Genomic DNA, 27500 nt, shown 5'->3' with positions numbered 1-27500 from the left:
ATCTCTGAACAGAGAGCTCCAGCCTTTCTCCCCAGACTTGTAAGATGAATTATGGCTACAAGATGACACTGTACATCAAAGAAAGTTGATTCTCAGCATGCAAATCACTGTGTGTGTGTGTGTGTGTGTGTGTGTGTGTGTGTGTGTGTGTGTGTGTGTGTGTGTGTGTGTGTGTGTGTGTGTGTGTGTGTGTGTGTGTGTGTGTGTGGCGAAGACACTTCAAAGTTAAATGACTGGGCCGACACTATTTAGGAGAAGCAAGACAGGCCAATTACTCAAACACACAGCGCTCACATCTGACCGGACGGCGTTATCCAATTAGCACGGCTCGTTCTGAAGGTTGAGTAAATAAGTGTGATCCGATTGGCCTCGCCGTCTCACCAATCACACTCCGCTAGACAGCCTCGTCTTGACTCTGACATGTTTTGTCTCTTCGTCGTCGGTCTGTGTTTGTCTACTGCCCCGTATCTCTGAGACCGGCTGCTGGAGAAAGAGAGAAATCTACAGATATGCTTTAGCAATTTCCCCAAAATGAGACAAATGCATTACTCACGCTCGCTCTGAACGCATTCATCAGGTCTCTCGGCCATTCCTCATGCAAACGCATTCGCTTTCCTGCAGATACTCCGACACTTCGCTGTTATCTGAGAGAACGACAGAGCGTGATTTTTCATTCGGACTCTTATCTTGATGATGTTTTGAAGTGGCGCCGGAGTTTATTGTTCATTTGTGGCGTTCTCGGGATGGTTTCTGAAGGGTCACGAAACTCTAAAACTGCATTCTTTGAAAGGTCGCCAAAAAAAAAAAAGACATTTCTGAGCATTTATCCACCTTCATGTCCAAAGCCAGAAGATTTTCTGTCTTGAATTGAGCACAAAAGGAGTAATTTCACATTGTGCTGGTCAATCTTTTCCATGCAATTAAAGGGAATCGGGCTGAAGCTGGAAAAAGATCCAAAAGCACCATAGAAGCGTCAAAAGAGTTCAGACAACATGTGATTCGTTCTTCTGCGTGAGCGTCTGATTTAACACATCAATAAATCAATCAATCAATCTATCTATCTATCTATCTATCTATCTATCTATCTATCTATCTATCTATCTATCTATCTATCTATCATCTGTCTATCTATCAATCTATCTATCTATCTATCTATCTATCTATGTCTATCTATCTATCTATCTATCTATCTATCTATCTATCTATCTATCTATCTATGTCTATCTATCTATCTATCTATGTCTATCTATCTATCTATCTATCGGTAACACTTTACTTGAAGGGGTGTGTATAAGACTGGCATGACACACGTCATGAATATGAAGGAGGTTTTATACATGTTTATGACAACTGTCATTAAGTGTCATTCGCTCAATTATGACATTTTTAATGCAAATATGACATTGTTTGAGATGCCTTTGTTATGACAACTTGACATTACCAAGACAACATAACCTGTCATAAATATGTCATAAACATGACATAGCAGATTAATTATCAAACTTAAGAAACCACATGGCTTTATGGGTTAACATTACATTAAACTGTCATGTTGGTTTTGACATCGGCTGTCATGAGGCCATTATAAAATGTCATTTTAATGACAAATTCAATTTGTACCACTGTAGTTGAGGTCAAGAAAAGTATACATGACACTGTTATAAAATAATTTGACAGAGTATTAACACTTAATGCCATTTTAATGACAAATTCAATTTGTACCACTGTAGTTGAGGTCAAGAAAAATATTCATGACACAGTTATAATGGCCTCATGACAAAACCAACATGACAGTTTAATGTAATGTTAACCCATAAAGCCATGTGGTTTCTTAAGTTTGATAATTAATCTGCTATGTCATGTTTATGACATATTTATGACAGGTTATGTTGTCTTGGTAATGTCAAGTTGTCATAACAAAGACATCTCAAACAGTGTCATATTTGCATTACAAATGTCATAATTGAGCGAATGACACTAAATGACAGTTGTCATAATGTCATGTCATCATGATTATGAAGGTGTCATATCAGTCTTATGCACACCCCTTCAAGTAAAGTGTCTATATCTATATAGATATTCCAGATATCTATCTACCTATCCATCCATCCATCCATCCATCCATATGTCTATCTGTCTGTCTGTCTATCCATCCATCCATCCATCCATCCACCCATCCATATGTCTATCTGTCTGTCTGTCTGTCTATCCATCCATCCATCCGTCCGTCTATCCATCCATCCATCCATCCATATATCTATCTTTCTGTCTGTCTGTCTGTCTGTCTGTTTATCTATCTATCTATCTATCTATCTATCTATCTATCTATCTATCTATCTATCTATCTATCTTCAGGACACTAGGATTTCAAAACACGAACAGAACAACCAGCTAAATTCGACGAGATCGGACAAAGAGAACGCTACACACACAGAGCTGTCTACAGGATAATGAAAGGGCGGAAACAAGAAACAGGTGTGGCGAATTAAACAATGAACAACCATAGCAACCAATGTGAACACAGGAAACAGAACCGAACCAACTCAAACACCAAAGTTTGTCATCAGTAATGAACTAAAATAGTCCTCTGCCACAGAAATAAAGCTGAAATAAAAGAACAAGATGAACTTTGATGAACTAACTGAAAACAGTTTAAGCTGATGTACAAAAAAATCACTAAAACAAAATAAATACAAGTAAAGCTAAATATAAATATTAATACAAACTAAAATTAAAATATAAAAATAAAAGCTCATTTAAAATATTAATAAATGCTATTATTGTACTCTAAAATAACACTGCAATTACTTGTACTCACACAAAGTCAGAATATATGACAAGTCATTTGTACAGTTTGTTTTTTACTGATATAATATGATTTTTGTCTCTTAAAAAACACTTTCATTTCATTTGCATGGAAAATAGCAAACATCACACATCCTTTTCCTTTCACATTCCTCTGGAAAGAAAGAGTTTAGAGCGACATGAGGTTGATTAAATAATTACAGGGTTTTATTTTTTGCCAAACTATTCCTTTGATCTCGTTGAAAAAGCAAAAATAAAGCTGATTTCCTGCAGTTTAACCCGAGATTCATCTGACCTGCACTAACAGCCAGCCGTTTCCTCACAGTTTCACTCGTTCATTTGCAGCTTTAAATCGTTTGCAACATTAGGATAGAAGAAACATGTAATTAGTTTGCCATGTTAGGGAGAATAAGACAATAGAGTCTGTAATTAGTCAGATAATTTATCATCCGCAATAATATGATATATAATGGATGTCAGAGTATCATATTTAGCTTTGATAACAAGAATGAGTCGAAATAAGCTATCAATTAACTAATTGCCACACTGTAATGAAAGTCTCTAATCTGACAGGTCAAGTTTTAATTGCAGATATTCCTCCATCATTCCTGTTTTCCTTCAGGTTGTTCGGCGCTATTTTGGGACGCCACGTTCTGGGAGGAAAAATGACAAATTGCGATGTCAGGCAGTGCTGGGATAAGTAACGTATCAAAGGCTTCTGCTTGAATTGCTTTGATAAATGGATTTTTCCAGAACGTGTTGAAACGGAGGGTCGCCGGAGGAAAGCTAAATATTTCCCTATTTGCCGGCACAAAACAAGCAGCATCCTGAGACGCCCGAGATCCCGGCCCTTCCCACAACGTCTCCCGCTAGAAATAAATTGCTGATGTAGATGCTGATACACAAAAATCAATTTGAAAGAGAAAAAAATAAATAAATGGTATAAAGGGATACAGCTGGAAAAGCTGTCCTGGATGTGTCACATGATATCTGCTCGTTAATCAGTTTCCCATTAAAACTAAAATGGAGTTTTGAGTCCTAAGAGTGGTTTTTCCAACCAATATTTTCAGACCTAGAATATTGATGAGTCATCTATCTATCTATCTATCTATCTATCTATCTATCTATCTATCTATCTATCTATCTATCTATCTATCTATCTATCTATCTATCTATCTATCTATCTATCTATCTATCTGTCTGTCTGTCTGTCTGTCTGTCTGTCTGTCAGTCAATCAATCAATCAATCTATCTATCTATCTTCTGTCTGTCTGTCTGTCTATCTATCATCTGTCTGTCTGTCTGTCTGTCTGTCTGTCTGACTGTCTGTCTATCTATCTATCATCTGTCTGTCTGTCTATCTATCTATCTATCTATCGATCATCTGTCTGTCTGTCTGTCTATCTATCATCTGTCTGTCTGACTGTCTATCTATCATCTGTCTGTCTATCTATCATCTGTCTGTCTATCTATCTATCTATCTATCGATCATCTGTCTGTCTGTCTGTCTATCTATCATCTGTCTGTCTGTCTGTCTGACTGTCTATCTATCATCTGTCTGTCTATCTATCATCTGTCTGTCTGTCTGTCTATCTATCTATCATCTGTCTGTCTGTCTGTCTGTCTGACTGTCTGTCTGTCTGTCTATCTATCTATCTATCTATCTATCTATCTATCATCTGTTGGTCTATCTATCTATCTATCTAACTTTCAAACAAGGATTTATCAAACTTTTCTTGTTAAAAATAAAGGTTACATGAATGTCTATTTCCTCACATTCAAATTCAAATTGCACTTCTGCGTCCTGTCAGTTCTAAATAATGCATAACTTTAGTTCATATAGCGCATGCTGGGGATCCTCTTCTATTTCATGAGCGTTTTCTACAAACTCAGAGTGAGTCTGGCTGGAGCGGCCCTCACAGAGAGGCAGACATAATGGGGCTAGAGCTCGATGGGACACAATCGCTTCTCAAGGAGAGGGAAGATCCTTCAAAATAACACTGACAAGCTTTTGTGGATCAACAACGACAGATGCTCCTGAAACCGAGAGGCATTATGATTCTTCATGGCTCGGAGTTTTGCTTCTTGCATTGGATGGCGATGCCAGAGCATCTATTACATGATGTTAATGAAACGCCTGTTCTGCTGTTCTTTAATCGAAGCACTTACCCAATACTCATAAATGTTTGAGTAATTCTGTTAAACCCCAAAAACATGGTACAACACTGGCATCACATTCCTCATAAGATTAATGCTTTAATAACTGCAAATGAACTGCCATGTCTGCAGAGGAGGAGAAAAAAGAGAAAAACTATTGATTTACTTACAGCTTAGATAATGAAGCACTTGCTGTTATTCCGCAACGTGTTTTTGTGAAGATTTGCTGTATTCGATCTAAGGTCTATTAAAGAGAATATATAATGGGAAAACTTCAAATGCTCAGTGACCAGGCCATACTAAAATATCTGTAAGAGCGGAGTAGAATATCTTTCAAAGTTGCAGATGAAACAAAGATTATTGGAGTATGTTTTACAAGAAAAAGCAACTTAAAACCGGAGCGCATATCGAAAAAATAAACTCAATTCAAAGGGAAAACAAGATTATTTTTCTGACCTCGTTCTTTCAAGCATAAACTTCATTTTGATCATTTTTTCAGCAAACAACAAGACGTATTATCTTAAGGTGTTTCGCTTCTCAAGTGAATTTTTAGATCTTCTTAATGGAAAACAAGTATTTTTCCAGCACGTGCTACAAGGTAAAATAAAGTAGTTTTTATTTAGGTCAGCAACTAAAGAGTTCAGAATGACATTGTAAGCACGTGTGCTAAAGTTATCAGTTGCAATCGTCATCAGATGAGGCTTTTGTCTTCTGGAAGCGTTTGTTCATTCAGATTCACAGTTAGCAGATTTTAATCAGGGGCATTTAACAATTTCTCTAAAGGAAAACACAGATAACACACTTCACAGGCCATATAAGCAACATACTGAAACCATTTTACCAATTCATCCCTATATGTGACTTTCTATAGAGCAATCGTAACAAAGGAGGCGGAGCTTAGAAGAAGAGTTGCAGATAAACGCTTTCCGGCGTGAAAATCACTTTCTAAACCGTCTGTGACGCCGAAAACAAATCACAAATGGAGGTTTTCTGAGAATAAAACACACACTTTAGCAGAAGTTTATTTTTCTGACAACTCTGGCATTTTAGCAGAGGCAAAACTGAGGAAATGACATCACTAGCGCAATACGCCGCTTATTTTTGCAATCTGTTCAGCCAATGAAGCGTCGTGTTTGGCATACGGAGTCTGTGAATTCCAGATTGGCATAAAATAAATACTTTCAATCATCATAATTGCCACGAGTGAGTTTCAGCTGTAACGCGGGGGGGGGGGGTTTGTTCCTGGCTGGTGGAGAGTTTTGTTGCAATAATTGGTTTACCCTTTAATTAGAGGAGAGATAGCGTAGGTTAATTCTGCGTGCTTTTACGCATCTGGAAGAGTTTCGACCCCATGTTGAGTTGGTAATCAGGTCTATAAATCACATACTGTATAAGCACTGCGTTATGACACGAGTAATGCAGCAACTCTCTGATTAACTGGATTCTATAATTGGTCAAAAACTCTCAAAAAATGTCTCTTTAATCAAAAATGCAGAAAATTGTGAAATATATTTGTAATTTAAACAACTGTTCTCTATGTGATTATACAGTAAAGTGTAATTTATTCCTGTGATCAAAGCTGAATTTTCAGCATCATTACTCCAGTCTTCAGTGTCACATGATCCTTCACAAATCAGTCTAATATGATGATTTGATGCTCAAGAAACATTTATGATTATGATTATTATTATTATTTGTTATTATGATTATTATTGGATACCATTCAAACATTTGTGGTAAGATATATAAAAATGTATAGTTTAATTCAGCATTAAATTGATCAAAAGTGACAGTAAAGACAAAAGGAAGAAAAAAATGTATCACGATTCCCACAAAAATATGACTATTTTTAACATTGATAATAATCATAAATGTTTCTTGAGCATCAAATCATCATATTAGAGTGATTTGTGAAGGATCATGTGACACTGAAGACTGGAGTAATGATGCTGAACATTCAGCTTTGATCACAGGAATAAATTACACTTTACTGTATATTCACATAGAAAACAGCTGATTTACATTGTAATAATATTTGTAATAGATTATGTCAATATTTAATGCCTACTTATTAATTTAAAAATCAGTTTTAAACAAAAAATCTGTCATTTCCGCAAATTAAACTCAATGCCCTTTCACTTCCCATCACCGTCTGTGTTTATTTTGTGAGAATGACGATACATTATTCTTACTTACACACGGACACATTTCTTATTGAAACAGGAAGTCGAGGCGAAACTCATGGAAGAGCTCGTTATTCTCCCCGTTTCCCGTTTATAGCCAATCGGCTGTAGTCGATGTCACAGCCATGAATCAACATTTGCTATTTGCTATTTCCAGTCCGCCGCAGGTGGCAAGGACATTCTCGCTTTACGGAGACAATTTGCATAAGCCCCTGAGCAGGAAATGATGTCATCAATATTTTTGCTCCATTTTCCAAATGTTCAATCAGTTGTAGAGAGCACATAACCGCACTAAAAGCCACAAAACTCTCATTTTGATGTCATGGCCGTGCTTTAATAATCTCCAGCTCTTACCTCGTCCTGAAGTTCGCGGGATGAGGATGTCCATCATATAAAGATAAAAAGTCATATTCTTCCTCCACAGCGAAGGACTGAAAAACTATATGAATTCTGCTCCTCTCCTCGGCTATAATAACCCACGTACAGTTCGCTCCGTTAGGGTATCCGTGAGGAAAGCCTGGACTTTCTATGGTCCCATTTTTCCCTTTTAATGTCCCGCCACATGTATAAATGAAACCTGTAAAAAGAGAGAAAGAAGGAAATATTAGCCTATAACGGCCATAATCCACAAAAAGAGAAAAATCACAAATGTCTCACAAGATTTACAGAATATCCTACTAAAATGAACTTTCCCAGTTCATTGGAACGTTGCATCCGGTTTTTTACAATCAAATAAATTCCTGATACACAAAAATACATTTTTCTCACATTCTATTTCACTTCATACGGGGCTGTTGAACGCTTCAACGCTTGTGCAATTATTTTCAGGGAAATGCACGGCTAAAGTAGTTCAGGCAGGTTTTGACCGCATTACAGCTCCGTATCACTGCGCCAAATGATTTGAGTTATTTCCAAAGGTCTTTACAGCGACGACAGCAAAAGAACCGAAACCCACAACGACACTGACCACGCAAATATATATAGTAAACAATCAGATAAAAATGACTAATTATCACCATGTTTTTGCCACAAATTTAAGTTTTATTATGTGTAGAAAGCACATACTCTCTTTCTCCCGCTCAAACACACACACACATACTGAAACGTGTTGTCAGCGCCGCTCTGATGATTTTATCCGAGAAATAGTTTAGCAACGTAAAAGCTACAAGACATTTCTCTCTAGCGAGGAAATAACAGCGCTGATCTTGAAGCAGAGAAACTTACAGTTTCACTATTAGTCGAGACGCTGCTGAACAGACTCAGGTAATTCACACACACTTAATCTCTCTCTCTCTCTCTCTCTCTCTCTCTCTCTCTCTCTCCTGCATTATTTAACTGCATTAATCTATTATCAAGGTCTCAAGTCTCTGTTACTAGCTCTAAAATGACGTTTTGGAATTAGCAAAGGACAAAAATTAGCAACGGAGGTGTGGGGATGAGATGCGTAATAAATTACTACTCCTTTGTCCAAGGACAAAAACCTGAAAAATGTCTTGAAATACATAATCTGAACAATGTTTTGAGGTGTGGTAACCGAAGTATATTATATATATGGAATAATTGACGATGAATTATTGAAAAATAATGCACACTCGAGGTTGTGGCTGTCAATAATTCAACGGCCCATCGTCAGTTATTCCTTACTCAAAACCAAATTATGGAATTAAAAAGGTTTGCGAACTACATTATGCCAACATCTCCAGAGTTATGACAGAACAATCTCTGAGGAATACAATTACCCTCTTGGAAGTGTTTGTACAGCTAGTTAGTATTCCTCTCTGAGCTCAACACATCACTCAGCTCTCTGAAGAAGGAAAACAACTGGTGGCGTCTGACATCACAATCACATTACTCAAATCGTGCCAGTTTGTGCGCTGATGCCCGTAATGGTTTGATAGTGACTTGAATAACTATAACTGTGCGACGTGTTTGAGTCGCCGTCGTCAGAAGGTTCGGTTTAATGAGCGTTCCTCGTGTCATCGTGGGTGAGCGTCTACACCTGCTACACACACATAACCAGGGCTTTTATACGCCTCAACCTGAGCAAATAGACTGGTAATGACAACCAGCATTAATTGAGCTTTTCCATTTATCCCTTTCCGCTTCCCTTAAGGAGTAATTAGCTTTGCAGACTCCCTGAGATCAAGGATCTTTCCTCTCCCATCGTTTCTTCCCCTCACTCTCAAAGCAGGAGGAGTGAATTCAGAAGGGACCGCATTGACTCACAGCCACCCATCTCAGATTCACCGGGAAAAAAAACACAAAAACAGAAAGAGAAACGCATCAAGAATGCATAAATAAAATAAATACTATTTTTGGAGCCATCAAGAATTTTTCATAATTTTCATGTCAATTAAGTGCATTTCCTTTAAAACTCTCATTAGTGTGATGCATCTGGATTTTTTCCATTAGACTGTCATTACTGCCATTAAAGCTCTCGTCTGAGTAAATATGAGTGTTTGTCTCAACCAGCTAAAAATTGCAACAGGATTTTTTTTTTTTTTTTACATCACATTTGAATTGAGAGAAAGAAAATAATAATAAAAAAAATATATATATTTTCGTTATTTTATTTTCCAATTTAGATGACATCACCCCTGATAACTCTTATTATTAAATCGCATTGGTCCAGAAAATATATCACTGCATATAGTAATATATAATTGAGGGCTGTCGATTTAACACGCTAATTTGGCGCGATTAATTTTGGCGGGAAAATTACACGCTAAACTTATTAACGCTGTAAATGCAAGTTGACTGCGTGATTAGAACGAGTTAAAATGCCAGTAAAGTTGAAGATATGAGGGCAAAAATAAAAGCCATTTTATGTGTTTTTGTCTAATTATATTTATATGATCTAGTTTAGCAATATCAAATGTTTTATTTCTGAATATCTGCACGATTGCAAATATGATGTTGCTTTTAAAGTTAGAAGAAAAGGTTCTAACTAGAAGCATAAAGGGTTCATTGAACATTTCCATCATGAGATCATTGTATGGATTTAGTTTTAATTAATTAGTTGTAATACTAGAAAATATTTAGCATTATGCACCAATTTAAGACATTTCTCCTTAAATATTCTCCTTTTTGGCATTAAGCGTTCTTTAACATTGAGTCGAGAACCCTAGGGTTCTATATAGATATTTGTAATATCTGTTCAATGCTTTTCTCATCTGACACAATAATGACTTTAAATTATCGTAATTTCTCAGGCAAAATTAATGTGGGATTAATTTGCGATTAATTCGATTACTTAATCGGCACATCATGTAATGAATTAGATTAAAAATGTGATCCCTTGACAGCAATATATAAGTAATATAAATGCACATTAAAAATCAAATATGTTCTGATTGTGTTGCATTGCATTTCTGCTTTCAATGTGGACAAACTGCTTCTCACCGCATCTGCATTTTTAACAGATAAATACTCGCACCTGAATGACTACAGGCATGTGCATAAGACATGGAGACATCATGAAGAGAACAGACACGATCCCACACACTCCTGCAAAAACATCATTATATTGCAACACTGCAGTTATGCAACAGCTGAGGAAGGCGGTGTGACTCAAACATTAACATTTTTTGTTCATAGAAGTGTTTTTTTTTCTCCTTTTCCTTCATAACTGTATTTAAAAGTATGCTAATAATTGTTTTTATTATATAGGGTGAAGTATGATCCAGACATGTTCTCAAATCAAACATGCAACACATGCACAAAATTCAATAGCTAATCTCTTTCTGTTCAACTCTAAATTGATATTTCAAATTAGCCACACTGAAATAATTCCATCTACAGGGACTGAAGAAATTGTGTTTATAATGGACACCACAGTCTAACAGGAGAGAAACATAATCGATTTCAAATATACAACAATTAGAGCAAAAACATAATAATTGGCATCTAGTTGTTTCTCACAAACAAAAGCTGTGAAATCCTCCAGCATGTGTCGAGTCTCTAAAGGCCCCGCCATTAAAATCTGGATTGAATTAAGCAATAAAATACAAGACGCTGTTATAAAGTGAATAGTCATGACTAAAGGCGATTGTTAGGACATATTGATTGCCATGATGTGATATAAAAAGATCCTACAATGCCAAAAGTATCACAAAATATCAATATCAAATTGCATATTGATATTGGCAGAAACGACATCTGCTAAAGATCCTGCACAGTGAACAGGCTGTCAACGAACTCCTGAAACGCCTCCACTGTAGTCTTGAGTTTCTTCCGGGAACGAACACGTCACAATATTCCTCATTATAATAATTCATGCGCAGAATAAAGGGGCGGGGCCTGGTTGAGTTAGTTAGTAGTGTGTTAAACTGGCGGTTATGGTAAGGGGCGGGACATTTCCCAAACACACTCGAAGCGCTCGACCAATCACAACACACTGATCCAGCCGACCAATCAGAGCACAGTGTGCTTTAAGAAGGCGGGGCTTCATAGAGACAGGAAGTAAACAGAGCGTTACTGACAGACTGGGAAGAGAGGAGCCGCAACAATGGAGAATATGAGGAACATAATGCATGAAAACCTGCTCTAGTAGAGCCTAAAAAACAAGACTTTGTGAAAAGGCATATTAGGTCCTCTTTAAATCAACCCATTTTTGAAATGTTAATTAGAAAACAATTACACAGAAAAGACAGGACCATGTCTTCTGCATTATATGCAGTTCTCATAATGAATTGAAAAATACAGAAAATTAATTTTTAAAAGCTCAACATCAAATGTTTACAGACAGACCAAAAGTCCAGCAAGTGCACAATCTCTTTTATCACAAACCTTTTACGGCCAATTAAAAAATAAACATGAGAAAATCCCAACAAGTGCAAAACGCTTTAACAACTTTGAAATTAGCTTGCAGTTAGGTTACATCACGGCACAGTGTTCATAAAATGTTTTAGAAACCACATCAAAGATAAAATGATTTGTTGTGCAGTTTACACACAGTAGCCTATATACATAATTTTAGATAATCAAAGAATATCTTAGATTTCAGAATCTTCAGTTTCAGTCTTCAGCAAATGCATCCTAATGTTATCTAACCAACATAAAACATCAATGCAGTGTGTATTTACTACAAGATTTGTAGTTTACAAATGCCGTTTAATCACACTCGGGTCTGAAAGAAAAGCTCTAGAGTCAAAGTGGCCTAAAATAAATATGTGTAATAAATGAGAAAATAAAATAATATCCACAACACGACCAATGCACATGATGCAAATAAAGCAACGTCAAAAGTGGCAGTGAGTTAGTGATTAAACTGTAATGCACTTAGAGTGTCAATGCTCAATGTTTAATAAATAATTGCATTTATTAATAAATGAAAAAAGTGTTAATCAGATTACCTGTAGGTGATGTTGTATACATGCACTGTATTTTTACCATTTATTTCTCACATAGGGATTTTTTTTTTTTTTTTTTTTTGTATTTGTTAAAGCGTTATAAGATATGAGGAGAATCACAACTTTACAAACTTTGATTTGAAGCTGAAAAGTATTTGAAAACTGGACAAAAATTTAAAAGACAAACACTGTGAACTTCAGTGAGGGAAAGAACTACAATCCCATGATGCATTGCGAACAGCATAATCTAATTGAAAATGTTGTAGAAATATAAAATTTAAAAATGTTGATTATATATATATAAAATCAATATATTTTATGTTTATTGCAAAATATCCATATATAACCCACATTTCAGTATTTTGAGAGCGCAGGGAGATCGACTCGATTACATCATTCGCAGTGCTTCACGGGAGTGGGCGGAGCTAACAAGATCTTGTGGTGCATTTGCTTGTTTTGACTCTGATTGGTGGAGTTTTCTGTACAGCATCATGGGTAATGTAGTTTTTCACTACATATTCCACTGTTAAACGATTATTTTAAAACTATGCATAGCTCACAGTTGGGCTGACTTTAACAGTTTATAAGTTATCCTTTAAAATCAGTTTCCCCATGGAGAAACGGAAACTGTTGTTCTATGTAGAATTCAATAAAATGTACAATCACAGATCCACACTCATCCAATCAGAAAGGTCCATTTCAGGACGCTGATTCTGTGAGCGCCGTGACATCTCTGTGGTGGAGAGAGTACTTCTGTCTGGATAATGCTAAACCTTTCATTTCTTCAGGCAGACGAAATTGGAGGCAATCGTGACCAAAATCAGCTTTTGTCTCCATTATCAGAGTCACATGAGCGGTGATGACAGAAAGGCTCTTAGAATCGAGGGTTTCCCTATGAAGAGTCCACAGGCCCTGAGCACAGAAATGTGTTTTCTGTTTTAAGCACAAAACTCATATCTTGCAGACAGTACCACCTATCTTATTTTTATCCGACACATTATTATCTAAGCCAAGATATCAATGCTCAAAGCTTCTATTAAATTAAAGATTTTTTATTAAGTATAAAAGGGTAATCATGGACATGTAACATTAAAAAAAGCAATTATTAACATAACATAAACCTGCAAATGATCAGACCCTTTTAGTGTTTCCCTATTATCGAAATATTTCTATACTGTTTTTGCAAACAAATTATCATTTTCACTACTTATCAATATATATATATTTATTAATAATAATATAATATAAATAATGATCATAAATAATAATATCATTAATATTAAAATAAAAACTTAGTATGTGAAATAAATAAATAAATAAATAAATAATGGGTTAATGAATAAATAATGGGTTTTATAAAATATGGTAAAATATACAATAATCATGCAACAAAGAAACAAATTCTGGGGTAGTTGCATTTAAAGTTCCCTATTAAACGTGTAACGCTTTTGATCACACTCCTTTTGGAAAAAGTTATGCTGTACTTGATTGTATCTGTAGGGAATGATTATATCGTATAAGTCAGGAGAATTGCTCTCGGAAATGTTTAAATGGTTCACACACTCTGACAACAGACCCGCTTCACATCAAACATGCGTGCTGATGATGACTTATGAAAGATTTCTATCGCACGCTGAAATTTCAATAAATCAGTTTTGCCAAATTCATGTGCCGTTGACAGTCATCCACTTAAGCCATCACCCAAGAAATACAGAAACAATCTTTTTTTTTTTTACAAAATTACAAGAACAAACACTTATTTATAATGCACTAATGTTTAAAAGTTTCAGCAAGGATGCATTAAATTGATCGAAAGTGACAGTAAAGACATTTATAATGTTACAAAAGATTCTATTTCAGATAAATGCTGTTCTTTTGAGCTTTCTATTCATCAAAGGATCCTGAAAATGGTTTCCTCCAAAATAATAACTCAACATTGATAATAATCAGAAATGTTTTGTGAGCAGCAAATGGATTGCAACAGTCGAGTTTTGGAAGTAGAAACTTATTAAACTGGTTAAAGTCGGCCCTACTGTGAGAGAAGAGGTTGTTAATCGATGGAATTTGCTTCTGTTGAAGCCATTAGTCTGCGTTATTTCAAGTTAGTTTTAAAATAATCGTTTTTAAATGAAGAATTCATGGTGAAAAACTACATTACCCATGATGCTGTGCAGAAAATTCCACCAATCAGAGTCGAAACAATCGAAATGCGCCAAAAGATCTCTTTAGCTCCGCCCACTCCCATGAATCACTGCGAATGATGTAATCGAGTCGATCTCCCTACACTCTCAAAATACTGAAATGTGGGTATATATATGCATAAAAATATAGATTTTTTATATACAAAAAAACTTACTTAAATTAGTAGTTTTATGTTTCTCCATTTTTAATTTGATTATGCTGTTCGCAATGCTTCATGGGATTGTAGTTCTTTCCCTCACTAAAGCTGTATAGTTCACAGTCTTTGTAATTTTATCCGATTTTCAAATACTTTTCTGCTTCAAATCAAAGTTTGTAATGTTGTGATTCTCCTGGTCGCTGGTTCACGGCTTATAACGCTTCAACCAAGACTTTTTTTAAATCCCAATGGGAGAAATAAATGGAAAAAAACACTTCCAGAACTAAAGCTTCTGAAAAAGTGAACTAATGCACATCTAATAATGTATTAGAATGATTTCTGAAGGATCATGTGACACTGAAGACTGGAGTAAATTCAGATTTGATCACAGGAATACATTACACTTTACTATATATTCACACTGAAAACTGTTTTGGTGAGCAGAAGTCTTGCTGACCCCAACTTTTGAATGGTAGTGTGTAAATAAATAAATAAATAAATAAATAACCTGGGTATTGTCAAATATTATACAAAAATCCCACGACAAAGACAAACTCTGATTGCACGTCCCCAAATCAACCCCTGACGCTCTCGGACACACACTCATTTAGATGCTTCATCTCCACTCCTGATTCTGCTTTACTTTCACGGCGGGAAATCTTTTTCTCATCCACCAATCACTCAGATTATACGCCGGCCTCCCCGGGGTGACCGCCGACACCGAACGCCATAAAGTGATACGAGAAACAGCATTAACATCACGCTGCGATCACCGAGCCGAGAAAATAGGTCAGTCATACGAATCGACATCTAAACACATGAATCTCATTGATATAAGAATGTGAGGCCGCTGCTCCCATGTGGCGATTTTAACCCGTCGTCTCCACACACACACACATACACACACACACACACACGAGGGCTCAATCAATTTGTTTTGCCACTGGAGAGGCAGAAGAGAGATGACAATAGACCTCAATCTTATTTCTTCACACATAACCAGATGGCCAGAGAAGAATTGGAGCCGACAAGCACCAAAAGCTCGAGTACAGAACAGCGAGTCTTGCGTGAGCTGCGTCTATAAGATGTGAAAGGAAATTCCTTCAAGGAATATGCTTTATGAATGCACACAGATGAGAAAGGGTCAGTGTGTAGAGTTGTGGACACACACACAAACACACTCTGTCCACTAAAATCCTCCTTTAAATCTGCTTGGCTCATGGATGTTTAAGAAATGGTCCCGACTCAAATGACTCTGAAGACTGGATCTTCAGCAGATTCTCTCTATACGAGTGCGTTTCATCGTGACGAAAAACATCAAACTCAGAAAAGAGCAACAGAGCACCATAAAAGCAGCCCATATAACAGCATATGTCCGTTTGGGACAACATAAGGTGAATGATTTCTATATATCATATTTATATTATTTATTATTATTATTGTTGAATAAAATAATATTAAGAATGATAAATAATTGTAGCATATATATATATATATATATATATAGAATATGTATGTATATCAATATAATTTATGCTAAAATTAATTTATACAAAATATAAAAATTCTAAATAAAAACATTAAAATATGAATTAGAATATATGCAACAAAACAATTTATCAATAGATAGACAGACAGACAGACAGACAGACAGATAGACAGACAGATAGACAGACAGATAGATAGATAGACAGATAGATAGACAGATAGATAGATAGATAGATAGATAGATAGACAGATAGATAGATAGATAGATAGATAGATAGATAGATAGATAGACAGACAGATAGATAGATAGATAGATAGATAGATAGATAGATAGATAGATAGATAGATAGACAGATAGATAGATAGAAAGATAGATAGATAGATAGATAGATAGATAGATAGATAGATAGATAGATAGATAATCCAGCCCAAAACAGCAACATTGACTAAATGAATGCATGAGTGTGTGTGAGAGAGTTTTCAGGAAACCTGTTTGAAAACAAGTCATTATATGAGCAACTCTATTCGCTGCTGAAGTGACACACTCCACTCCTCGAGGATTAGATGGGAGAATAACAGGTTGATATTAGCATCAGGATCACTAGCCCTCAGACCTGCAGTGTGTTAACAAGCAGAGAAACCATTAGACATGGATTTGGATCAATCATTTCTGGCGTAAGAGCCGTGACAGCCAGCCGAGGGTCGTCTCAGAAACCCGACAATCCTGTTTAAGACGCTTCATTACATCTGAAAACAAACCATCAGCGGCGCTGTACGCTGGAATCGAAAGCCAGTATTGATTTGTGGCAGAGTTAGCCTGTGGATGAGGCAACAGGGATCTCGACGTGAGTCCGCTTGATCAAAGCAGAGGAGATGGCCCTTTGAAGCCCAGCAAAAGGGCAAACCAACTGTTTCTGTTACTTTACAATGTTTTCATCTAGTTTAGTCCTCAGAAACTATAGCAGCTTCTCCAAAACAAACATTGAGATCTTGAACTCAAGATTTACAAGAAATGAATGCAACACGTAACACATGGGGATCATTCTGAGATCACATGACCAGTCAAATACCACTTAATTTATATTGGGAACCTGCCTAATATTGGACAATTTTGCTCACAGAATAAATCTGTGCATATAAATATCATCATCTGCACCAAAACTGCATATTTTTGCTCAGCTCCATATTCTCATTATACCAGACTATATGAAGCATAAAAGCATCATATATCAAATGATACTTAAAGTCCCCCTGTGGTGAAAATCCAGCTTTTAATGTTGTTTATGTGTCTATGTGGTGTTTTTAATGTGCTTTAAGTCAAACCATGTGTAAATTCATAAGTCGACACCATTGCTGAGTATTTCCTCCTTAAAACTGCAGTGAACCAAAGACAGTCTCAAACACACGCTTTGAAATCGCTGGTGTTTCTGACGTCACAAACTACCTTGTAACCAATCAGATCAACGTGTGATCGTCAACCAGTGGATCTCTGAGCTGAGTGAGTGAGTGGAGGCAGGGCTCATTTGCATATTCATAGAACCGCGCATACTGAATGAGGCAAGGGTAATTTTTGTGATCAAAGATGAGTTTTAAGGGATACAATTATTGACTACAGGGGGACTTTAACAAAAAACACATTTGCAAACTTTTTGGGGGGGATTTTCCTTTATATTCTTAAAAATCAATAAATGCTCCATTCGGACTTATTTCATCCATCAGGCTTTATAGGGTTAAGTATGCATGTCAAGTTTTAAATGATAAAAATATTACAACAATAACATAAAACATGTTCAAGGCTGTGTCTGGAAACTGAAAAATGCTGCCTTTTCAATGCACGTACAAATACCATCAAAATGAAGAGGTTGAAAAAAAGTAAATCAATTTCTAAATGCTAATTCATTTTCCAACTCATGACTCCGTTTCTACTGGGAAATAAGCGCTGTAGACATTAAATATGTGCTTGGGGTTTTTGTCAAGCTCACTTGAATTTGTTCTGGATCATTAGATGTGACATTAAGGTGATGTTTGTTTTAGGAGGTGAGTTCACACAAACGCTGCTTGTTAAATAAGTTGCATTTTCTTTTCTGACACAGTCAAAAATGCATTTGGATGAAATGTGATGCATTACGATACATTAGCGATAACCATACGTTACAAGTGATGAACTTCACCGGCTTTCTTAAAGATCCTAATGTTGTTTTGGAGTCTCCTACAATAGATATACATGCATCCAAGTTCAAAAAACACTTTAATTGTCTCTAATATACAGTGCACATCTCCTCATTTCTCAAAGAGTCTGAAACAGTTAGTTTGAAGATTCAGTCTCTCTAAACTCCGCCTCTCTGAGAGCTGCTCTGCTCTGATTGGTCAGACAGCTCAGTCTGCTGCGATTGGTCGACCACTTACAGCGCATGTCGGAAACTAAATGTTCATTAACATATCAGAATTTCCCTCAGTGATATAAAGTGTGGGTTTTACCGTGTCAATCTCATCACAGTGGATTTGCTTTGTCAGCAGAAAACAGCGTCTTCTCGACACGAACAACACGAACCAAACTCTTCCAGTCTCAGATACACTACAGTGTTTGAGGGCGGGGCTAAGAGACGCTGTTCAGCCAATCAAGACCAGAGGCTGGCATTATGCAAATCAGTTACATTGTAACAGGAAGTGAGACTGGAATTACTGACTCGTTTCAGCAGTTCAGAATCAATTCTTTCTTTTAGGAGACAATAACTTTATTTGGCGTTTACTTTGATCTTTAAAACTTAGCAGACCTTTTACATTCACAAACAGCTGTATTGCAAAATGCATGAAGGGTAATATTTGAAAAAGCATAATGGGGCACTTTAACATCTTGTTTTGTTGTTGTTGTTATGCAGAAGACATTAATACACGGCTGAAGTTCCATTTGTAGGTGAACTGTCCCTTTAAGGATTATAATTTGCCAGTTTATGCTTCATGTCTAACTGACAAAGATTTCCCAAATCTGAGACACTTTGAGGAAACATTCAAAAGAGGCAATATATGTGGATTAAGTTCACTTAGAAGTGAAGAAACCACTAAGCCAGCGATCAAAGGTAATCCCTTCTGACAGAAAGCAATCGCTGGACAAGGAACAGATGATGTGATGTGAATCAAAAACGCTTGAATTATTGAAGGGAGCGCAAACAATACGAATATTATCATTACACAGCAGACCCGGCGGGACTTTGGAGGAGTGTTAAAGCAACACAACTAATCAAACTTCATCAGTGTCAATTACCAGAAGCCCTTTTCCTTCCACAAAACTGCCAGTCCAGATCGGGTTAATAAACCAGTGAATAATAATTACGATCGCCCAGGTCTGCCATCTGTTATTCAATTTGTGAGACGGGTGGAGAACGCCTGCTTTCCGAGACCAGGGATTCCTGGATTTGACTGGGTTTCACTGGGTTTGTGAAATGGACTAAAGAGTGTTTGTCAATCAAGCCGATCTCAGCGAGAGCCTGTGCAACCGAGAGCTTGTGCAACCGAGCGAGACTTTCGAAAGCTTCTTAAAACAAAAGACTGCGGAGTCTTCTGAGAAACGAATGTCAGAAGATAAATGTGAGGAGACGAAGCGCAGGTAGGAGACGGATGGAAAATAAGCGGATAGACAACATCACTACTGTCACTCATGCTTAGGTTTAGGGATTTGTTCAAACATTTGCCCCACATGGTTTAGGTTTCAAACATGAATGATATCCTAAAATCATGCGGTTTGACATTGCATGAGCTGTTCATACTTTTCTAAGCAATAGCACTTATAGTGGAGAATAAAACATACCATAAACTCCAGAAACTTTATTTAAACAACTTTACAGCACAGGTTTATGAAAAATCAACTTATTAAATGACTATGTATGTTACACTCTAAAGAATGCTGGGTTGTTTTAACCCACTTTTGGGTCAAATATAGACATTATTAAAAATGCAATTAAAAAGGTTTTGTCCATATTTGACCCAAATTTGGGTTAAAACAACCCAAGGCTGAATTAATAAAAACGCAAATTCAACGACAGGACAGGGAATTTCGCCAAAAGACGACGAGTTTGCAGGTTTAACAACAAATTATTTAAATTAACCTAGCAAATACAATACAATACAAATATTGCTTAAATGTTCACTTAAGTTACTCTCAGTGTATAGTGGATGAATAGACTTCATCAGCACAAGTTTTTGAATAAAATAAAATGTCAACTTAATAAAACAGAAAAAAACGGCAGCTGTGGTCGCCAGACATTTACCGTAAAAATACAGTAACAACATTTTAGGTTTTACAGACTTTTAAATTTACAGTAAAAAAAAACATATTTCAATATCTGATACAATGTTAATTTACTGATCTATTGAAGTATTAATATCAGTTTTGTACCACAGTAATGATACATGTGATGAGAGTCACATGATCAATCAAAGCTCATCACAAGTAAAGAAAGTTTTTTTCACTGTAAATTATACAATGACTTGTTTGTTTCACTTCTAAAAACTGTAAATTTAGCGGTATTTTACAGTAAAATGTTTACATTAAATGTACGGTTAGATCTATATCACAGTTATTTACTGTATATAGTATGGAAACTTTCTGTTAGCTAATTAACAGATTTTCACCGTGGCATTTTTACAGTCTTTTACCGTTAAAATAACGATAATTTGAATAAATGAAAAGGCAAATTCAACGACAGGACAGGGAATTTCACCAAGTTTGCAGGTTTAACAACTAATTATTTTAATAACTTCAATAACGTTCAAATCACAGTGCATATATAGTGCATGAGCAGACTTCAGACAGACTGAAACACTCATTAGCTGAATGAAAGATGATATTTGAAGCGCGTATTAAAAGACAAATCTGACGTCTGAGCAACATTTCAAGTCAATTACCTTTGATAAGGACGGAGAGGTTGATGATGGATCACAATGTCAATTAAAGCGTCATCTGCTCGACTGATTAAATTAATTTCCGCACTATTTCCGCTCAGGGGTCACGCTGCTTTTTTACACATGATCTTCACAGCGCTTCATCTGGAGAGCGATGCGGAGTAAAGGTTATCAGGATCGAGTAGAAAAGAGCTTTATATACTGGCTCTGTTGCTGAAGGCGACACGCCGTCTTCTGAATCTGAGGTTGTGGAGAAACAAGGCAGTGTTGATATCACCAAAACATTCAGTAAAAACCCTATGTTTTTAGTCCAAGATGACATTATATGCTGATTATATGATACACTTTAGACTGACACATATGCCATTGTGTCCAAACAGATGCAAACTAATAAACATATATCTAACATTCAACATTTTCTGTATATTTAAAGCATTGTGCTGCTGTATGTTAGTGTGGAAACCGTGATACACTTTACTTTTCAGGATTCTTTGATGAATAGAAAAGTTCAAAAGAACAGCATTTATTTTGAATAGAATATTTTCTAACAATATAAATGTCTTTACTGTCACTTTTGATTCATTTAATGCATCCTTGCTGACCACAAAACTTTTAAATTGTGGTATAAGAAAAATAAATCAGTAGAATAACTCAATTCTTCTTCAAACTGGGTTCAAAGCTTGAACTCAAACTCTTCTCATTAAATTCCTTCGAAACCAAATGATCTGAACTGTTATTCACATCCATTTATAGAAACAAGGCAGTGTTGATATCAACTTTCAGTAAAAATCCTATGTTTTTAGTCCAAGATGACATTATACTGATTATATGATATGCCACTGTATCCAAAAATACGTAAACAAATAAAGATATATTGGTAACACTTTACAATAAGGTTCATTAGTTAACTACTGTAGTTAACATGAACTAAGAATGAACAATACTTCTACAGCATTAATTAATCTTAGTTCATATTAATTTCAACATTTACAAATACGTTATTAAAATCAAAGGTTGTGTTAGTTAACATTAGTTAATGCGCTGTGAACTAACATGAACAAACAATGAACAGCTGGATTATTATTAACTAACATTAACAAAGATTACTAAATACTGTAACAAATGCATAGTTTGGTTAGTTCATGTTAGTTAATACGTTAACTAATGAACCTTATTGTAAAGTGTTACCGATATATCTAACATTCAACATTTTATTTGTATGTTAGTGTGGAAACAGTGTTACATTTTACTTTTCAGGATTGTTTGATGAACAAAGCAATGAATAGAAAGTTCAACAGAACAGCATTTATTTGAAATATAATCTTTTGTGACATTATTAATGTCTTTACTGTCACTTTTGATTCATTTAATGCGTCCTTGCTGAGCACAAAACTTTAAAATGGTGGTATAAAAATAAATCAGTAGAATAACTCAATTCTTCTTCAAACTTGAACTCAAACTCTTCTCATTAAATTCCTTTGAAACCAAATGATCTGACCTGTTATTTACAGCTCTACACTTTCACTTCTATAGGAATTATAGGAGACGGAGGAGAAAGCTCGTCACAAGCTTCTGTTTTTACAGTAACTACATAACGGACTCCTAAAACACTGCAGCATCTTGAGCTTCTGCTCACTATAAACTATACCGTTTGCATCTGAGCATGTAATTAAAGCATCGACGAGCGCTCCGGATCGCGTCCTCCACAGTCCATCACTGGGTAAAGGAGAAATACAGGCTTCTTTCTTTGCTATTCAACGACCGCTCAACAGAAAAGGTCTGATTACGAGGCTTGATGTTGAACGATTTAAAACTATGATTCAGACAAATTTGAGAATTTTGACTTGTGCTCTTGATGTCTTTGTTCACAGAGACCATGACTGTCAAGCTTCAAGGACAAAAAAGCAACATATCCTATAAAAGACATTAAAATTTATGAAATCTATGAAATTTACATTAAAAAAAGGCAGCTGTGGTTGCCAGCACTCAAAAAATGAATTTTTGCCTCTTGTTAAATTTAATTAATTAAAATAAGCAAAAGTAACAAAAATTGTTTAATATTTTGTCACAACTTAATTGAATTGTGTTCAATCAACCTAATATATTTAAAGCTGAAGTTTACTTACTTAATTTGTGTGAAAACTACATGAATCATTTTTGTTGTCAACTAACTGGGCAGTGGATCTGTAGCTCCCAGCATGCTTTGCAAGGGACTGCATTAGGAGGGTAAATTCAGGGATTAAAGTGTTATTTTATGTGTTTTTCTGCAAATGGAAAGTTGTTGTTAGTTAATGTTAGTGTTTAATATTCAGTTATGTTCGAAACTTGGAGGACTTTCTGTAATGTTTTTGAATTTTGTGGTTCCCATTATGCAGAAGAGTGGCGACTGTGTTTAGTTTAGGGCTGTGGGCACTCCGTATACTTACTATACATGCATTACATCTCATTCGCAGATCCTGCACAAGTAATATTCAATATTACGCTGTAAAAAGTGGTTTTAATTAAACTGAACACTAGTAGCTTCTATCATTGGAAATAACTGTAATTGGCTAAAATTATAATGTTGGTGATTTTAGGCCGGGCAAAAATTAAATGTAGTCAACCTGACCAAACTTTATCTAGCAGGAATGACTAAATTAATTTAAGTTTGTACAACAAGATTTACAACAAATCATTTCAAACAAACTAGATTTTGTTGGAAAAATGTAATTCATTTTCGTGGAAAAGTTTTCCTTAATTTAATCAAGTTTGTTCAACAGCTTGTTTTTTTGAGTGAGGATTTTACAGTAAAAAATACAGTAGCAATATTTTAAGGAGGCAAATACTAATATACAGTACAGAACACACTGTACACAGGGTCACTAACAAACATGTCACTAAATTAATGCAATAAACACTGATTTACCAACATAACACGTAACATAAAGCCCTAATGTACATAACTGATGAGACAAAACAGAAGTGTCACGCATGGATTCTGGGAAATTTTTTTCTGGGAAAACAGTATTTGCTTTTAGTGAAAAGTCCCATTAGTTTCTCACCGGATATAGAAAGAGAACTTAGCGCTAACTAACTAACAGGTTTTTACTGTAGAATGTTTAGTCCTTTTTAAAAAGCAATATAGCTGAATGTAAAAGTTCTGAAAGTTTTAAAGATCAAAGTGCACGACCAATAAAGTTATAGTCTTCTAAAAGAAAGAGTTGGAATTCAGATATGCTAATGGGTGTTTCGTTTTAAACACATGCTGTAAGCGGTCGACCAATGACAACAGAGTGGGGCGTCTGACCAATCAGAGCAGAGCAGCTCTCAGAAAGGCGGGGCTTAGAGAGACTGAATCTTCAAACTAACCATTTCAGACCATTTTTTAATAAATGAGGTGATGTGCAATGTATACTATGAGAAAACATGGATGCATGTACAGGAGACTCAAAAACATTTAAAATATTATAATAGGAGCCATGAGACATAAACAAACCACAATTTGGTATTCAGAGACAATCTTTCTCTTTTGCTGTTGGTTCGGCGTTAAACATGTCAAACCATGACGAGAGACATATTTGAAACTGTGAATGAGATTCGTGAGGCTTATCATGGAGCAGAAGTGGGTTTTGCTTTACTTGTAGGTGCTCTGGACATTATGAACAAGACCTGCCATTTTTTTTTAAATAAACAGCAAACGGGTTTGTAACAACATGAGGGTGAGGAAATATTAAATAATGAATGAACTACTCCTAAACCCAAAGACCAGAGATCAAGGTCATCCTCCAACCTAGCAAATGAAAGCATGTAGAGACTCGAACTCAAAGTGTTAAAATTACCAGACCGCGACCGATCGAGTGGGACCCAGATCAATAACACCAAATGAGATGAAAAGTTATTTCATTGACCTCCCAATTCAACACACAGCCCAATTTTCTAAGCGCCTCTTATTAAAAATGCATCAAGAGAGCCTTGAAGGCAGCGCTGTTGTTTGGCCAAGGACATTATATGAGAAATAACTTCAAAGCCGCGACTGCAACTCCCGCGGCCTTGTGTCGAAACACTGTTGATAGAAGAAAGCCACTAAATATTTGCATTCATGAAAAGAGTGTCACATAATTTACCAATGTGACATTATGATGAATCGAGAGCTGAACTACAGTTATCATGCATGACATTTACCTATAACAGTACGAGGACTTTACATGCTAACGATCCGCTGTTGTTGTTTAGCCCTCGAACACGAACACGAGGAGGGAGGATAATGTCGTGCTGCGGCAGCACAACTTCATTCTGTGATTTCCATTAGATTTCCATTAGACTGATTCACTAAGCACTAACGCATGTGAGGGAACGCTGCTCGGGTTTAAAGGTGTTTGTTGAAGGTAAAAATCATTTTAAACAGCAGCGTGGGGGGGGGTTACTCATCCAGTCGGCTTCGAGTCACGTCTATTGAGGCTCGTGTTAATTAAAGGAGGATTTCATACTGTGCAATCTAAACAAAAAACAGTTCATTATCTGACACACAACACTCCATCTCCAGTACATCTCTGATTATTTACTCTACTCAAGTCACTACTTTTAGCCTTAGAGTCGCTATATGTGACAGACGCTCTTTCTGAGTCTCTCTGTGAGGTTTAGTTTAGCCAGTTATAAATCTAATGCATGAACAGCATCAATCACGCCTGCTGTCCTGTTCTACAAGACCCTTGCAACCTGTGCTTTTCATTAAAGAAAAGCCCTGCAGAAATCCTGAACTGTGCACTTCATTAAAAAGATTAATAAGACCAGTTCTTTTATACAGTAGGAGAAGAGAAATGGTATCAGAGAAAATGAGTTGTCAGAGTAACTGGGGAAATAAAAATAAACGCCTCGTCAAATGGAGCATTTGAAGGTACAACAAAACAAAACAATGAAAGAAACATAAAATCATAAAGCAAAAATCTGATCAAATCTTATCTAGATTGCATATTTACCAAACTCTCCCTAAAATGCTCTATGTTACTGCAACAAATATTATATATATATATATATATATATATATATATTTGATGAGACAATGTTACAAAAGGTTGGCATTCTGGTATATATTTTACAGATCCTTATATGTCATTCAGTTTTAAGATATATTTGAGCTATTAGAATGTGTTAATGTAAAATTTACTGATAATAATAATAAAAGTGGAAGGCCATATGCAACATAAAATGCCTTGAAAACAAATTTAGGAAGAAAAAATGAACTGTGTTTAGGAATGAAAAATGAATTTATTTTAAAGTTTTAAAATAAATTCAAATTTTTTTTTTTTGATGATTCACATCGGGAATTGTGGGAATACCCCTTTAAACATGAATTGAGGCAATTTTTACTGTAAATCTATACATTCGCATTGTTGAATACAATACACATTTCCTTAGGAAAAACTTACAATACTTTTAAAATGCCATGTTTTTATCTTTAATTAAATGTATGTTACGTTCACACAAGAAATATATTAGTCACCCTCAAAATGCAAAAATGCTTCATAATGCATAAATATCTAGCGAGAGAGAGACCGACAGAGAGAGAGAGAGAGAGAGAGAGAATTTATTAATTTAGATAGATAGATAGATAGATAGATAGATAGATAGATAGATAGATAGATAGATAGATAGATAGATAGATAGATAGATAGATAGATAGATAGACTTTTGTTCACTTCCATACATTATCTCTAGATTTTGATGAGAACTGAGAATGAAATGAGAACACAGCTGAGAACCGGGACAAAACGAGAACAAATGAGCAAAAAAAAAAAGCGATTTATCCCTTTCTATGTCCTGTGGAAACGCAATCGACTAGAGAACGCATATAAAGACTCTGTCAGTTCCGAACGCATATGAATGCAGGTGTGCTCGGCATTGCACACATATATAACTGAGGCTCTGTAAACTCTGCTTTTGCGTTTTTCCATCTGATCCAGAGACACCTGCAGCCCCCGAAACAGCAGCACTTACCCTGAACACACGACAGTATACAGCACAGCACTATATTCCCAATGATAAATCCAGTTTTAATCGGCATCGTGGTAGCGCGAGCGCATCTGATAAATCCTCTATTCGAAAGCACTAAAAATCCTCGGCGTCCATCATTATCATCTGCTCTCATAGTGTCAGGTGTCCGGCAGAAACGGGTATTCCTCGCGCTGGAGAGAGAGAGAGAAAGACTGATCTGGAGTCAGTCGGCGCTGGATATATGAGGAGACCAACAGCAGCAGAACCTTGACGAGGACTCAACCATCTCGCCAACAGGGGCACAAAGTA

At 36.0% G+C, this 27500-nt stretch overlaps 1 protein-coding gene across 1 annotated transcript in view; it reads right to left on the bottom strand.

Moving 5' to 3' along the window:
* The window catches only part of csmd3a (CUB and Sushi multiple domains 3a), a 317979-nt gene extending 290596 nt beyond the window's left edge, over positions 1 to 27383 (bottom strand). The window contains exons 1-2 of the mRNA XM_084386048.1: positions 27195 to 27383; positions 7500 to 7722 (exon numbers count right to left, since the gene is read on the bottom strand). Of these exons, the coding sequence (XP_084242174.1) occupies positions 7500 to 7722; positions 27195 to 27345 (374 nt within the window). The 5' untranslated portion in view covers positions 27346 to 27383. The remainder of the gene's footprint in view (positions 1 to 7499; positions 7723 to 27194) is intronic.
* Between the last annotated feature and the right edge of the window lie 117 nt (positions 27384 to 27500).

Source organism: Rutilus rutilus (genome assembly GCF_951802725.1).
Source record: "Rutilus rutilus genome assembly, chromosome: 17".
Classification (NCBI taxonomy): domain Eukaryota; kingdom Metazoa; phylum Chordata; class Actinopteri; order Cypriniformes; family Leuciscidae; genus Rutilus; species Rutilus rutilus.
This window is presented reverse-complemented; position numbering and strand designations above follow the sequence as displayed.